The 16,118-nt window shown below is 36.2% G+C and overlaps 1 protein-coding gene across 1 annotated transcript in view; it reads left to right on the top strand.

Annotated features, from left to right (window-relative positions):
• LOC115435929 (semaphorin-5B-like) overlaps positions 1-16,118 on the top strand; it is a 57,453-nt gene that overhangs the window by 14,141 nt on the left and 27,194 nt on the right. Inside the window, exons 3-7 of the mRNA XM_030158563.1 lie at positions 9,910-10,101; positions 13,300-13,399; positions 14,900-14,945; positions 15,317-15,379; positions 15,488-15,586. Coding sequence (XP_030014423.1) covers positions 9,954-10,101; positions 13,300-13,399; positions 14,900-14,945; positions 15,317-15,379; positions 15,488-15,586 — 456 coding nt within the window. The 5' untranslated portion in view covers positions 9,910-9,953. The remainder of the gene's footprint in view (positions 1-9,909; positions 10,102-13,299; positions 13,400-14,899; positions 14,946-15,316; positions 15,380-15,487; positions 15,587-16,118) is intronic.

The raw sequence follows: 16,118 nt of genomic DNA on the forward strand, positions 1-16,118 counted from the left end.
TCATTCATAAGGACGTGTTGCTGAATATTGTTATAGAAAGCTATTGAATGACTGTAATTAAGGACAGCTGTGATTTATGCTTTGTGGTGGTCTCTAAACATGGTGTGATAATTCATATGTCATTAACAAACAATTTGAACTGCTACTCCTGTATTGTGTGTATGCACAAAAGCAAAAAATGCTTTTGTGTGGCGTGCAAAAAGCCTTGTTTATTGTTGCTATTTTTTTTTGTGTATGTTGTATTCAAATGGCTTTTTGATGGCGGTCAGAATGCACAGTAGTACCAACACACAGGCTAACTGATGCACTGCCTCAGATAGGAGCAGCACAAATATGTATTTTAACCACCTGAAAAAAGAATCAATAACACTTGAGTCTGTCTTCTCTATTTACAGTATTCTCTTTATTAAGTGGTTCATTTGTTGTGACAAGTCTGTTAGAGTTCTAATAACCATTACTTATTAAAGTAATTAAGTCTTGTTAGCTCATGAATATATACTTACTGTAAATGTTGACAGTTTCATTTTCACATATCTGTCTATATGGCTTTTGGTAGATGCAAAAATACTTAAATCACACAAAGTCATAGGATATATTGATTAGTACAGCTTTAATTGCAGCAACAAGTAAAGAAAGGTGCTTGTATCAGATTCACAGACATAAGTAGAAGTTTGGTTTGAAGCAGTGTAATATAGATATGAATCTCTCTTATTATTTTCCTTTTTGGTGCAATTAAACTTGATTCACCTTGTGGAGTTATGTCTTTAGTTACAACGCTCTCTTTCAGAGGAAATGTGAAAAAACTTGGGAGAATGCAGATGTTTGATGTTAAGGCGATGTGGCTCATTTATGGCATAAAATAAAAGAGTTCATAATGTGAGAGCAGACGGAGACACAGACGAGAAAGAGGAGATAGGAGGAGGTTGATCGGTGCAGCTGTGTGCCTCTTTAGGATTCCTGCTCTCTACCTCCTCTCGCCGGGGCCAAACCGGCATCATTAGTTTTGGCAAATTACCCAAGCGCCCATTGTGGCGCAGCCATGGCACGTTAGTGTGTCTTTTTAACTGTGGCTAAACTCAGTCTATTCACTTGTAAAAGAGAGCGGCCATTGGCAGATAGTTGGCAGGTTGCACAGAGAGGCCATTCACCCCCCGGTAGGAAGGAGCTGAGAACACCGCCTCGGAAATGGTCCTCTCTGAATATTTTGATGGAGAGACTTTGGATGCCCTCTCAGTGTCCATTTGCTCTAACGAACAAATCTCCATGAACTGACTTTGTTGGTAATTCATATTACTGCTCTCACAGATAAAGTGGGATATGTTACAGCCCAAGAGCTTTTCAGGGATTTGTTTTAGCAGCCGTTTTTATGATAGAGCTCTCTATTTAAAGAGGAATTTTTAGTCTGGGGGCAGGGAGAAAGTGTTGGTAGGGATTCACTGTTTCTTTTAATTATATTTGGATGAAGTCCAAGTACTCGGGTGGAGAGAGTTTAGACAAGAGGCTGATATACAAAGGTCAGACGCTTGTATTTTCTGATGCCACGGAGGAACAAATGAAAGGGTTTCTGAATGAAGAAATAATTACTTGTAATTAATTTCCCTGTCATATAACACCGCAGTAAAGAGGATTTGTCTGGATTTTAATGAAGCTTGCTTAACATGTACACCCAGTATCTCAGCATGCTCATTTTGTAGTCTGTGTAATCCTGCTGGAAGCGCTATTAAGCATTTTCAGGCATCTTTTGTGGTCAGATTGCAACTTATAATGCGCTATAAAAAGCTGAAGGGGTTCACTCATCCAGGCTTAGGAAGAACCAGCACCTTCACTGTGGCTGTGTGGCTCCCACTTTAATGTATTCAAGCTCAGTAACCTGCTTGACGCACGGCCACAAAAGAGGTTCATCGGAGCCTTACTCGCTCCTCCGTCGAACCCACTCATTCATATATAGGCACCATGGGAGGGCCGTCCCTTTCGCTTCTGAAAAGACTGAAATGTTCGACTGCTTCAGTTTGTCTCAAGACAAAAACACAGCCCCTGAATAGAAAGTTGTAGAAGAAAGGCTTTCTTTAGATCTCTGAATGTTGTATGCACGCTTTAAAATTCCCCCGAAGATTTGTTGTTTTTGAATATCCTTGAGTATCAGTTGGTGTAAAGATCTACTGCACTGAATATATTAGACATCGTATTTCATAGCAGTTATGGTTTAACATGGCTCTAGACTAACTTTTTCCACAAATAGCACCAGTTTGCCATTTAAAACTTTAGGAGCATTAATTAAATTGACTTATTTATTCTAAAAACTTAATTGTTTGTGAGTCTGTAAGAGGACTAATACATCTGTGCTACAAAGCTCCACTCTTGGCCGAAAACACATCACAGCCTTGTTGTTGCACTAGCTGAGCTGTTTCTTTTTCATAAAACAGAGAATAAGCTTTGATGTTTTGTACTACCATGCATTTTTTACTAGAACTTTTATCCACTGTAAAAAGGTTGTTATTTTAACAGGGTGCCTGCGCAGGTCTTGAAAGTCTTAAAAAAGTATGGAATTTTGAAATGCTGTTTCCCAGATCTTAAAAAGTCTGGAATTTTGTGTGAAAGTCTTAATAAAGTATGGAAAAAAGTTTCTTGCATAGTTGAGTTTTAGAGTATGCGCAAAGATAACAAATACACAAGGAAAGCATAAAGAACTTGATATGATTTCACGAACCGGTCGGTACTGGAATGATGCTAGTGAAACTTGTTTATGTGATATCCATGCTTTTGTGATTTTCATATGTTCGAAAACGTTTCTGTCATTTTTGCATCCATACATTCATACATTTATTAAAATGAATGGGAAGAGGACAAATGTGGGTGTAGACGTTTTTTCTAATGGTTTGAATTGGGTTCAGCTTTTACCGAACATTGTTGTTCTACTTTTAGTACCTTTTAAAATAATTTATATGTATGTTCTTATCAGTTTTAAGTTTGTTTTTAGTACTGACTTTCACTGTGTTTATGTATATTAGTGTGGATGTATGGCTGTGTTTTCCATTATGTGTTAACTTCTGCTGCTGCTGCTGCTGCTGTCTTGGCCAGGACACTCTTGAAAAAGAAATTTTTAATCTCAATGAGCGTTTTATTCTCCTGGTTAAAATAAAGGTTGTTATAATAATAATAATAATAATAATAATAATAATAATAAAACGAACTTTTCTACTACACACAACAGGTACAATCTCAACCAAAAACATAGGCATGCAAGTATAAAAGTACATGAAGTCCAGTTTTGAAAAAAGAATTTTTATTTGGTTAAAGGGCAAGCACTCTGTATAGAGTTTGGAGATGTTGTCTTAAAATCCAGTGTTCATTTCCATGGTGGCAGATACACACACAGCTCTGGAAAAAATTAAGATGTCAATCCAATGTTCAGACCACTGAAAACCTCTGGAATGTGATCAAGAGGAAGATTGATGGTCGCAAGCTGCTTGCATTTTTGGGCCAGCAGTGGCATAAAGCACCCAACAGCAAAGTGAAAGACTGGTGGAGAATATGCCAAGATAGTTGAAAGCTTTGAAGAAAATTAGGGGTATTCTGCTAAGCACTGACTTCTGAATGGCATCGTGGTGGTTTGCAACAGGACATACAACTGCACACGACTATAGAATCTTGATCTGATGTTACCTGCGTGACCCATTTCTGAACGAATAGGTCTCAACACGAGGTCACCCGCTGAGTCCTCATCTGGGACTGCAGTGACATACAAAGGCCCAAATGATCTTTACCTTTGGATGGATACCTCATTTCTTTGTCACTGGGAGTATTTACAGAATGGATACACGTGGATGACACCCCTCCTGCAGTCATCCCCATTATGTGTGTTTATGATCTGCATACATTAAGCTTGCTTCCTTGTTGGGATATACAATGATTTTTACAATAGAGTGATAAAAAATAGACGATATGTGCAAGTGACACTGTGGCTTTTTGTTATAAAATGCATTTACAGTGTTTTCAGGAAAGGTTACAAAATGTGTGTAACAGATGAACCTCTGTGTTGGTGTTTATCTGGTGGAAAATTGAAGTAATCGGCATGTTGACAGAGGAGGACACTGTGGCTTGTATCACTAACTTTCTGCTGGCATGTTAACAGCTACTAACCAGAATCTTTGAGAGGGGCGACAGGCCAGGGGCGACAAAATGCAAATAGAGCTGCAGTAGATGCTGAAAAATAAAATGTACCTCATGTATGCTGGCTGTGTATTTGTCAGCTCCCAGGAAAAAAAAAAAAGGTCCTGGCAGTGTTTCTGTCTGTGTGGAGGTCACATGTTCAGTCCATGTTCCTGTGGTTTTTCTCCCTCAGCCCGAACACATACAGGTCACATGAATCACACTCTGTATTTCTAATCAGTTCACAGGGTTTTTTTTCTGGCTTTATAGTGTTTTTCCATGAATCAGTCAATGTTCTTATATGCTCACAGCCACAGGGAAACAGGAAAAAGCAAACGCTGATTTTATAGTATTACTTGTGCATGTTTGTTTTGTAAATTTCTCTTTAACTGCATTACAGCGAAATGTACCTGGGTTGAAATGAATATAAACCAGGGCTTGTATGGGTGCTTGAAATCCTTGAAAATGCTTGAATCTTTGTTTTCAGGGTCTGAAAAGAGCTTGAATTTTAGTGTAAATGCTTGAAAGTGCTTGCAATTGTAATTCTACTGTATGTTGAGATTTATTTATTTATTTTTAATATTAACTCAGCCAGCTTAGATGCCAAGCCAAAGCTACTTACGAAAAGGTGATACATTTTGAAAAATAAAACTTTTTATGTCAAAAAAGAAAATTAGGCTATTACCAAAAAATGGTGCAGATTAGAACCACCTGCAACTAATGACTGGCTACAAATTGTGAATGGAATGTTTGAGATGGGGAGTCTGACCCACAGATTGAGGACTCAAGAAGAGCAGTGTCATGAGAAATAGGAGAAATGGACCATTTTCATTTCAACGTCACATTACTAAAACCAGTTGTTAGTCACAGTGGTTTTTTATGGTCAGTGTATCCCAAATGTCCCTCATGTTTTTATTGTATAGAAATCAAACAATAAAAATAAAGTGAAAAAAAAAATCAGAAGGTGTTCTCAGGTCGATTCCAGGAACATTTTTATCTTAATCTTTGTCTCGGTGCGAGTGTGTCTGAAAAACGCCAACTGGCTTCTTTTTTTTTGGATAAAACTTTGCGTTCTTCAATTTCTATACTTTTTGCTCTTATGAAACATCATTTTAGATGTTTATTGCCTAATACAATGTACATCATTGTGATAAAAAGTGAAATAAATAATCATGAGTATATGTATTCGTGTAAATATGTATTTTACCCCAGCGATAAGGTGCTATGCTGCAAAAATCTGAAAATGACCCTTAAAAGTGCTTGAATTTGACCTAGAAAAATGTGTACCAACCCTAATAAACATATCGCCAAGAGAAATTTTAAGTGACCCTTTTAGGTTGAAGTAGGGTCTTTTTGTTCCGTTGTATCTCCCAAAATGTAAATATCCTTCAGTAGCTTTGTTAACATGGACCCTTGTGTTGTCATAATCACAATAAATGCCCAATCAGAAGAAGAATCTCATGTTAAACCCCCTCAGACACAAGAGACAGACCCAATCAGAAGGATCACTTTACTGTAGGTTGTTAATCTGATCAATAGAAAACAAATGGGTTCCTAATAATCTTTTAAACCCTTAATCCGAATGATTATCTCCTTTAGCTGATGGAGACCTTCAAGAAAAGTTTACTTTACTGTTGAGGAGGAAAGTATCTGATGATTATATCTGATGAAAAATTAGCAGTTTTCTATCTGGAAAAAAATACTACTTTTGTTACATTTATGGCAGATTATTGTACAGATAAACTTTATTCATCCCCAAAGAGAAATTCAGGAAAATGCATCACAGAGGGCGGAAACACTTTGTACAAAAAGTAATATTCTGATTAAGTACTTGTTATGTATATTGATTGATTGACATATTTATTTGAATATGAATGTCAAAACAGAAGAGAATGAATAAACAAACACTTCTACCTATGACATATAATAGCAATTCGGAAAAAAATCATGGTATTATTTTTTTTAATGTCCATGTAAAAAAGCCTAAATCTCTAATTACAATGATTTCATTTTAAGCAGGTTATCAAAACATTTCTCATGAAACTACAGCGACTGACTGTAAGAAAAGCAACAGTGAAAAGCGAGTATTTTTATGTTTTTTTGGCTTTAAAAAACCATGAAGTGATTATTCACGTATTAAAAAGTGAATTAACCCCTTCATGCATAGTGGTCACTCCAGTGGACAGTTCATCTCCAGCTGTTCTCTTGTATATTCATGGGTTTTGTTGTTTTAGTTCCATATCAGCCAACACAGTGGACGCTTATGCATCATCCCATACACTGACATTCAGACCATTACTGTAACTTTGCTGTTCTAGATAAACCTGATCTGCACTAACATGTTTAAGTGTAAATCAATTGTTATTTATTAGACAAGAAGGTTTTTTTTTGCATATTATCTCCATGAAGTGAGTAATTACTAGCATTAGAATATGTTAAAATGTGAGAAGACATCAGATTAGCAGCATTAAAAATGTTTTATTTCATTGTATCACTTTATGATATTGGGTTTTAAACACATTTCTTTACTTCAAAAATTAAATGCATGGATATTTTTGTAACTCCATTAAAAAAAAAAAAATAACTCGATCGCATTGTTTTTTTCATGCCTAAGGAGGAATAAAAACACTGAAGAAAAAAATCTTGACTAAGGTTCTCACAATTCATGCATGAAAGGGTTAAATTAGCTAATTATTGGGTATTTTTTGTAGATGAATCGATTAGTTACCACCTCTGCTCGGGTACTAGTTTGTTTAAATCACAGTTTTCAGACGTGGCCTCTTTTTTATTTTTTACTGAACAGATCATTAGGCCTCTCATCGGCTGGTCTGTAAATGTTGAGAGGGATGTCATTGTAAAACAGAAGCGAGGTCATGGGTGGAGGATCTGCTCCCGTTGCTTCATTATGTGACACTCAAAAGCCTGAACAACCCCCGAGTGAGCAGGAGATGCACGGATCATAACCCAGATCCACCTGCTCCAGGACTGGAGAGTGTTAATTGAAGAAGCTACAACACTCTGTGGTTCTGTTCCAAGTGTTTAGGACAAAGTTGTGATTTTAAAGTTAAACCAATTTTCTACCCTTTGGGTTTTGGATTTGAGCTGGCCACCCTTTTTTAGAGTTAAAATTGTTAAAGGAATGATATTTAGCTTTTTTTTTAAGTGGAATTCTGCATTTTAAAACATTTCCCTGTGGTCTACATAAACTGTAAATGCTACGCTTGGGTCTGAATTCTTCATTAATTCAACTCCACAGGTCCGTCTTCAACCTTATTTCTGAGTAATGACACCAGAAAGGTCGTTTTGAGCGCTGGCCCTTTAAATGCACATGAGTCACTTCATGCCCCACCCCCTTCAGGTTGTCGGCTGTGCTGCTCTGCCCCGTTCAACCAACAACTGAACATTTTAAGTAATTGGCTTGAAGTTTGGACATATTTCCAGTTTTTACAACAACCGCTGCTGCTGACAAACAATTATGCCGTACTTGGAGAAATGTTCGTCTGAAGTCTCAACCTTATATGTGCAAATGTCATGACGTAACGAGTTATAAAATGTAACAAATTAAGAGGGAATTGAAACAGGTTGTAGAAATCCACTTGATTTTTGAAAAATGAATGTAAAGATAACATTGCAGCACCTGGAGAGTTCAAATTCAAACTTTTTGAACTATTAGGGTCCAAATACACAAATAAATGAACCAAAGACTAATAAAAGTGGGTTTAGTAAAATATAACCCCTTTAAAATGCCATTATATACAGCCACGAGGGATGGCTGACTTTTCAGCTGCTTTCAAGGTTTTCACTTTTACTTTTCTGCTGACTGTTTTTAACTTTTAACAAGCCTGAGCCATTTGTCTCCACTGAAACTGAAGCTGTCACACAATCCTCCATTTAACATGTTAACAAACACTGCATCTTAACGAGATTACAACAACCACATGCAGAAAATATTCTATATTTTACTCTTATTCTAAACAGACAATACTCCTCCTAACGTATGCTTTTGTAACATATAGAACATACTTTGAATTACTTTGATAATGATTTCTAGTCATTTTTTCCCCAAAGAAAACCATTATAACATAAGATAAAATATACTTTGTTGATCCCCCCCAAGGAGGAAATTCAAATGTACAGCAGCACAAGACAATATGCATCAAATAAAATGGAAAAATAAAAAATATAGAAATACAAAACTAAAAAAGATATACTGATATATAAGCCAACTCTATACAACAGAAACTATATGAAGCATAAGAATAAAAATGATAAAATATGAATTAGTAAAGTAATAGTTTATTTGCAGCCACAGAAACACTGTCAAATTTAACCCTGTAACAGTAGAACAAGTGTATTTTCTGTTTTGACCTACATATCCTAGCAGACGCATATAGAGTATTCTACATGTTTACTTACTGACTGTGTCGTATTTGGTTTTACTGAATTAAAACATTGGCGGACTACATGCAGATTAGTGTTTTCTTAGTAATCATCATCCTAGGTTGGGGTTTGATGGACATAAATGTGTTTTGATGGTGACACAAAGCCCCTTCATGTGGCTCCCAGTTCAAAGTTCACACCCCCAGTCTGTCCCTCAGCCCGAGTCTGTCTGTGAATGTGTCTCGTCAGTCATCAAAAGCCCCGTTGATGGCACCCTCGGTTTGAGAGCCGGCGTTGGAAAGACTGGCGGCTGTGGCCTTTGGAGCTGATTTAGCCATGACTGAGTCCTGCTGACACTGAAGGGGCAGACACTCAGGGACCACCAGGCCGGGGGGGGGGGTTGGGATTACATGTAATCCAGATGGATGGACAGGCACCAGGGAGCAGTGACGGCTGTACAAATGTCAAATACTGAATGGAAGTGAATTTTTAATTTGAGCTGTGACAGTTAATCCATTAGTTCATGGGGGGAAAATGCCAAATTTTTCTTTTTTTTTTTTTTTTTTTTTTTTTTTAATTTACAGCTTATTTGAGACAATAAAATTGGGATTTCTGAGGTGCTGATTGACCAAAACACATGTAGAAATACATTTAGAGGCCACTTTTCTTTATTTAAAAAAAATTGCTATATTAAACAATTTTAGTTTAGTTTAGTTAAATTTATTTCAGATACAAACATAATACAAAATATAGGAGGAAAAAAACAAAACAAGACAAAAAAAAAGAGAACAAAACAGATCAATTGAGAAAATAATTATATTGTTCAAAAATAACAATCTTTAGTTGCAGCCATATTTTGTCCACATGTAAATACTATGTTGAAACTAGAGGTAATGTTTTTGACTTTTACGCCTCCTACAGATGGTTCATACTGTAATACAGTACTGTAGTGCATCTGTAGCCTAATCGTAGCCACCTTAATTGACTCATATCTGTCTAATATTACAATAAATGTTATTGCATAGTCACGATGGATGTGTCAGTTCACTGCAAAAAAGAAAATGTAAATATTTCATCGCTGTTTTCATACTGTTTTCCGCAGTTGGAGAAAAGACAGATACTGTTTTATTTGTCATCATCCATTTCAATATGCTTTGCAAGTTTTTCATGCCAAATTTTTGTCATATTTGTTTGCACAGCCTGAAAGTCAAACAGAAATGCAAGTTTTGTTGATGCATTCGAGTGTTGAATACTAATAAATGTTTGTTAGGGTTGAACTATTCTAGTGGCATAAAATGAACAGATAAAAATAGTTAATCATTGGTTTCTGAATGACAGTTAATTGAGACAGTCTTACCCATATCTGTTCTCTACTGACAGGTGTTTCCCAAGGACCAATTAGAAGACTGGATGTGGTTGTAACTATGGTTACGTCTGGGTGGGGGGCGTGGGCCCTCTCCCCCTCTGGCCTCGTGCTGCTCGTCTGTTGGTCCGTGTGTTTGTCACAACTGCAACCACCTATCAAACCTGCAAACTGCAGCAGGAAGGAGCATCCTGTCGTCTCCTACCAGGGTGAGTGTCAGGACCAGTCGACAAAACTTTCAGACGAGATAGATACTGTCAGAAGTATTCAAATATTCAAGTGTAACACCCTATTGTTGAAATGTCTACTAAGTATTAAAAAGTGATGAGTATCATCAGCAAAATATACTATAGTAGTTCAATTGAAAGCCTTCATAGTGCAGTGTAATGGCCCTGGTCAGTGTTTTACTATTTATGATGTTTTTGGATCCATTTTACTGACACCTTTAGAAGTATATGACATTTTACTGCTGGGAACGTTTCAGGTTGAGCCCATTTGAAGAACTTTATAAACTGTCGGTAGTTAAACCTACAGCATTGCATTATTTTCCTTAACAGTGATTCCAAGGCATTTTCAACTTCAGACCCCCCACCACCACCACCACCAAAAAAAAAAAAAAACTCTATGTCTCCTTAAGACCCAAAATTATAACAGTGTGTCACTCAGGGAAAAAAAATCAAACATGACATGACTTACTTTGTTATATTTTTATGTTTTTTATATTATTTTCATCTCATGTTCTTTCTCCCTTGCATTGTCTGTTTCCTTCCATTGTTTTCATCATACGTCTTCTAAATAATTCCTTTTTTTGGGTCTTTCTTGTTGTTTTGTTACATTTTGTACATGATTTTTGTTTTATGTCTTTTACGTAGATTTCATCATCTTATATCTTTTACACCATTGTCTTAGCTTTAGCACCTGAGCTCTTTCCTGTGCATTTCACATGGTTTTGCAGAGGATAGAATTAGAAACTTTTCTGCGTGCATTTCCACTGTTGCCCATAAAGTTGGAATCTTTTTTTTTGGAATTTATTCTTCTTTTTATTGCTGTTTATACACATCAATAATCACTTTTGACCAGGTGCAATGATTACATACTGAGTCCCAGTTACACTTAATCTATCAAGAATAAATCACATTGTCACAATCATTTCATGAGAAGAAGTAAAATATTTTATTCCAACTTAATGGGCAAAAGTGTATATGCATCCACTAGAGCTGCACAGTATATCGTTTGAGCATCGTCATCGTGATGTGCGTGCGCGCAATAGTCACATTTCAGGTCCTGCAATGTAGGAGGCAAATGAACTCAACATGTTCTCATCTAATTTCAACCTGGGTACCTGACACACACTGGGTGCAGCGATCCACCAATCACAATTTTTTGTAATCAGTTTGCTGAAGCAGACCACGCCCCTGCACATGGAGAGAGTCGCTGGTACCAACATTGAAAAACAAGCAACGAACAAGAGAAAATAACCGAAAATGAAGACTTGGTGCCAAAAAGAAAAGCGACATTAGTTATCTGGAATTATTTTGGCTACAAGAAGGATGATACTGGAACATGTGCTCTGTGTCGATAGTGCCTGACAATTGTTGCCACAATCAAAGGAAAAACAAGTAATTTGTTTGATCATTTACATCAGCACCACACTGCTATTTCATATCGCAGTATATATCGCAGGGTTAAAAAAAATTGCAATGTCAGTTTTTTTCCAGTATCGTGCAGCCCCCTGAAATGAGTTGCCACACCTCTGTTATTTTAGATTCATTTTCCACAGTGAGAGAAGTTATCCATATTTATCTATTTCTGTCACTGTTTTCAGCACCACACAGCTGACCAGTTATTTATCAAAGGATTACAGATACTGTTGAATGCAGTCCCACCTGACACCAGATTAGAAATGTATGAGGAAAAGGCAGGTCTGTACTGTAATGTACTCTGGTCTGAACTAACAGATAAGTCTGAATATTGGTCCGATTAGGTTCATACTGTCTACTAGAACTTATACAGATTTCCTTCTCTTATTTGTCAGACAGATGGAAAAAGAATTAACTCTTTTTCCATAACAAATTACAAAAGAAAACTGTAATAGTCTGAATATTAGTGTGTGTCTCCAGGGTCTCAGTGTATGACATGAGCCATAGGTTCATTGTCCACAGTCTGAGTGAACGTGGCTTTGAAAGACCAGACAATTTGGTTTAATATAGTGTTAAATCACTTTTACACAGTGGTTGGTCATAATAACTTTTTTATGAGGTGTTAACAAAGATGTAATGTTACTAAAAACAAAAAAGAGCTTTCATATCGATTTAATTAAAATCTGGCTGTGTTTAAAGCTCTCAGGTTCAAATAATCTACATTAAAATAATAACAGGAAACGCTGGAAATAATTTAAAAACGATGCAGTAAAAACTCTTCTGGACACTTCAACATTATACACCAGGGTAAAACCAGGCTCATATGTAAAAAATAAATGCATTATCCTCTGCGTCTACAGTGTGATCTCATTAGAAGTCCCTCCTCAGCTGTCTAATGGCTGTGAAAGCTGCTTGATGATATTATTTTGACTGGCTGTCAGTTCACATTGAGCTCAAAGTGTTTGCTTTGTACCTGCTGCTGTTATTGTTTTGGATACTTTTATTATACAACTTTTCCATCGAATAAAGTCAAGTCACTACAGGCACCTGCATCGTTTTTTGTTTTTTTTTTTATTGCCTGGAGAGAAATTTTTAAATTAAATCAATTTCACAGAGAACCATCTGTAATTTTGTCTCTTATTGGATTTGGAAATTATTTAAATTTATGATGAATTATGTTGGTTTATTTTTGATGGATGATTTTTATCTTTACGAAGCATTTTCGTTGCAAATTTTGATGTGATTAATTGTAAGTTTTATTCTAGATTTAGTTTTGAACCCACTGCTCTCTTGCACTTCTATGGGCTCTTTCATATTTTCATAGCCCTATACTGAAAGAAAATAGAAATGCACTCAGACATAATCATACTCTCTGATTCTTTTATTCACCTGCTAGTAAATCACCTGACTCTAATTAACTCTCACCTCTCCACTTGTGAGGTTTGAAGCTTTAGACTGAGCTTCTGAACTTCCATCTTGGCCCAAAGTTCAAAGACTCATGGGACACAGAACAGCAAGATCAGGTGACTTAGCAGTTAGATATTTCACTGAGTCTGGGGCGAAATGTGACATATCAGTGAAAACCCGGAGCCAGAAGTGAAGGATTCGCACACAAACACTGGATAACGTGTTTCTTTTTATCGTCTCTCCTACCCTAATGTTTTTCTTCTTTCCCTCCTTGTCTTTTTCTTTTTTTTTTTAGACTCCTCCCTTCCCTTTCAGTTGTCTGAATCTATTAACCCCTCCTCTTTTTCTTTCTCCGTCCAGCATTGAGACCGTGGATGTCAGAGTTCTCTCATTCAGGGGTGAAGGATTTCTCCCAGCTGGCTTTGGACCTGACCAGAAACCAGCTCATTGTCGGAGCAAGGTGATAAATACAGGCAGCACAAACGACACTGCAGGCTACATAAAGCTGAGGTCGGAAGTTTGCAGGCATCTTGGCTAAATTCATTCACAGTTTTTCACCACACCGAACATTTCTTTTCAATAGATCTTCCCTCTGTCGGTTTGTTTTGATGGGAAATTTCAGAATAATAGTTGATGGAATTTCTTTTTTCAGCCTCTGTTTATTATATCACATTCTCTGAGGGTCAGAAGTTTACACACACCCGATCACTGTTTCTGTTTATCCGAGAGAGTCAGGATTTTCAACACACTTTTGAACTTAATCACAGTAGACCAGGATATTGAATGATGGGAATATTTATTGAAATAAAACCACATGAGAAATGGAAGGGAAAACTATAACTGTTTGGCAGAGCAAGTCACATACACACTGTTTTTTAATAGATGTTTAGAAGCCACTGGTTTCATCTTCAATAATGAAGTATAATTTAAAAGCTGGTTATATAATGTTGGTGCAGGTGTTATGATCAGCTTCTTCTGCAGCTCCTCTTTCAGATGAGTCACAGTGATCAACTTTCCCTCAGATTTCACCTGCTGTTTCCTCAGCTTCTGTTTCCAGTGGTCGACCAACATAGGATTGTTATAAGCTAATATAGTAATTGTTTGCAGCAGGAAAAACCTAATGATTTACGTTATGTGATTTTATTACAAACAGGATGCAGTTGCATCTGAGTCAAATTCATAAATTAACCCATAAACACCCAGTGTTACTTTTGTGGCACTTCCCAAATTATTTTTTTCTCTATGTTTAACCTTTCTTAAGTGATTTATCACCATTTATTATTACATTATCAACTGTATTTAGCATTTTTAAGTGAAAAATCAGGTATTATTTTTATGTTTAATTCACTGATCGTGTAGCTGTTCATAAAAGCTCAGAGTAAAGTTGGGAATTATTATCGCAGAAACAAAAAAAAAAAAAAAAACTGAAGAAAAAGTGACATTTTCATTGAACTATATCAATAATTGAACATAAACCAAGTGTCTCCATCCCTTGTCACTGATCAAACTCCATGGGTTTTACTGGTGACTTAATGTTGTAGAAGATGAGTGTGTTTCCATGTTCATTACTCTGAACGTCCAAACGTCCAAAACCGTGAAAAGATGACAAACTGTATTTTTGTCTGTTTATTATTATTTGCTCTTTATGGGTTAATTTATCATAAAGGAGTCAGTAACGTGGAACTGCAAAAAATATTCTCCAATTATAAAAAAGAGAAAGTTTAAAAAGCTATAAAAATTTACTTTGTTGAATTCCAGTAAATTAATTATCATATTTTAGTGAATGCACATAGATATTATTCACCATCTGTAGTCAGACTTACAAGAACAAACTTATGAGACATCCAAAAATAAAACCAATACAAATAAAGAGGATTCAACCAGACAACTGAAACCTGTGTTGTCGACATTTTTCTTTTTTATTTTCCATCCAGCATATTAACAAACCTGTGTGTTACAGGAACTTCCTCTTCAGACTGAGTTTGAACAACGCCTCCCTCATACAGGTAAGGACGGCCAAGCTGAAACTATCGTTCTGCTTTTTAGTTCTGCTAAAAAAATCTGAAATTCCTCTTCCCTCCTTAGTTACATAGTCCTCATATTTATGGTAAAGGTTAAAAATGACAAGGACCTTTTAATAAATTATCATGAATAAAGGAAAGTGGCTTAATTTTGTGAATTTCCACTTGAACTTAAACTTTTCCACTTCCCAGGCGTCAAACAAAATTTGAAAAATTTAGCTTTACAATGTATTTAATACTTTATATCTACTTTATACATTTATGTTTATGCAATGTCTCATACTGGAGCATTTTGATGTATTTCTTGAACAGAAAAAACAATAAAATCTGCCTGAAATGTCTCCATTTTTGTTCAGGCGACAGAATGGGCACCCGATGAAGACACAAAACACTCATGTCAGAGTAAAGGTAAATCAGAGGTAAATAAATCCGGATTACAGTTACATTTACTCAGGCTTGTGTTTTACTTTACAGTGGCTTCATTTTATTAAGTTGAAGAAACTGAGCTGTGCTGCATTTGTCTGTAGGATGAATGTCAAAACTACATCCGGGTTTTATTGATCAGTGGGACGACACTCTTCACCTGTGGGACCAACGCCTTCACCCCCGTCTGTGTGACCAGGCAGGTTGGTACATCAGGTTATCATTAAGGTGGTTTGAGTTGAGTAGAATATCTGCATCATTGTAAAGAGCTTAAAAAACAATACTGAAAAATAGTGTTTCCTGTTAAAACCGTGGTGATTCACTGTGTAGTCAGTTAGGTAGTTAAGTAATAATAAATTGTAGATTAATCTGTTTTACAAATTAAGATGATAATGTTTCCTGTCTTTTCATGGCTGAATGAAAGAGCCAATTATAAACATAAACTCAAGCCGTAGAAATATATTATAATTTAACGAACAAATGCATCCATGTTTGTTGCTGATCCATTAATTATGTGGATAAAACGATGTTATTTTCTGAAAAGTAGTTGGATCATACAGGATATAAAGCACAGAAATATTAGTCAGCAGGAAAAAACAGGTAAAATCTGTAATATGCTGGGACTGCTACCTGGAGATGTTTTAGAGAAAAAAGACAAATACCTCTTTAACATTCTTATAATTGCTTCCAAAAAGGCCATTACAAGGAACTGGCTCAAAACTGATGCACCCCGTG

This window comes from Sphaeramia orbicularis, chromosome 2 (genome assembly GCF_902148855.1).
Source record: "Sphaeramia orbicularis chromosome 2, fSphaOr1.1, whole genome shotgun sequence".
Classification (NCBI taxonomy): Eukaryota; Metazoa; Chordata; class Actinopteri; order Kurtiformes; family Apogonidae; genus Sphaeramia; species Sphaeramia orbicularis.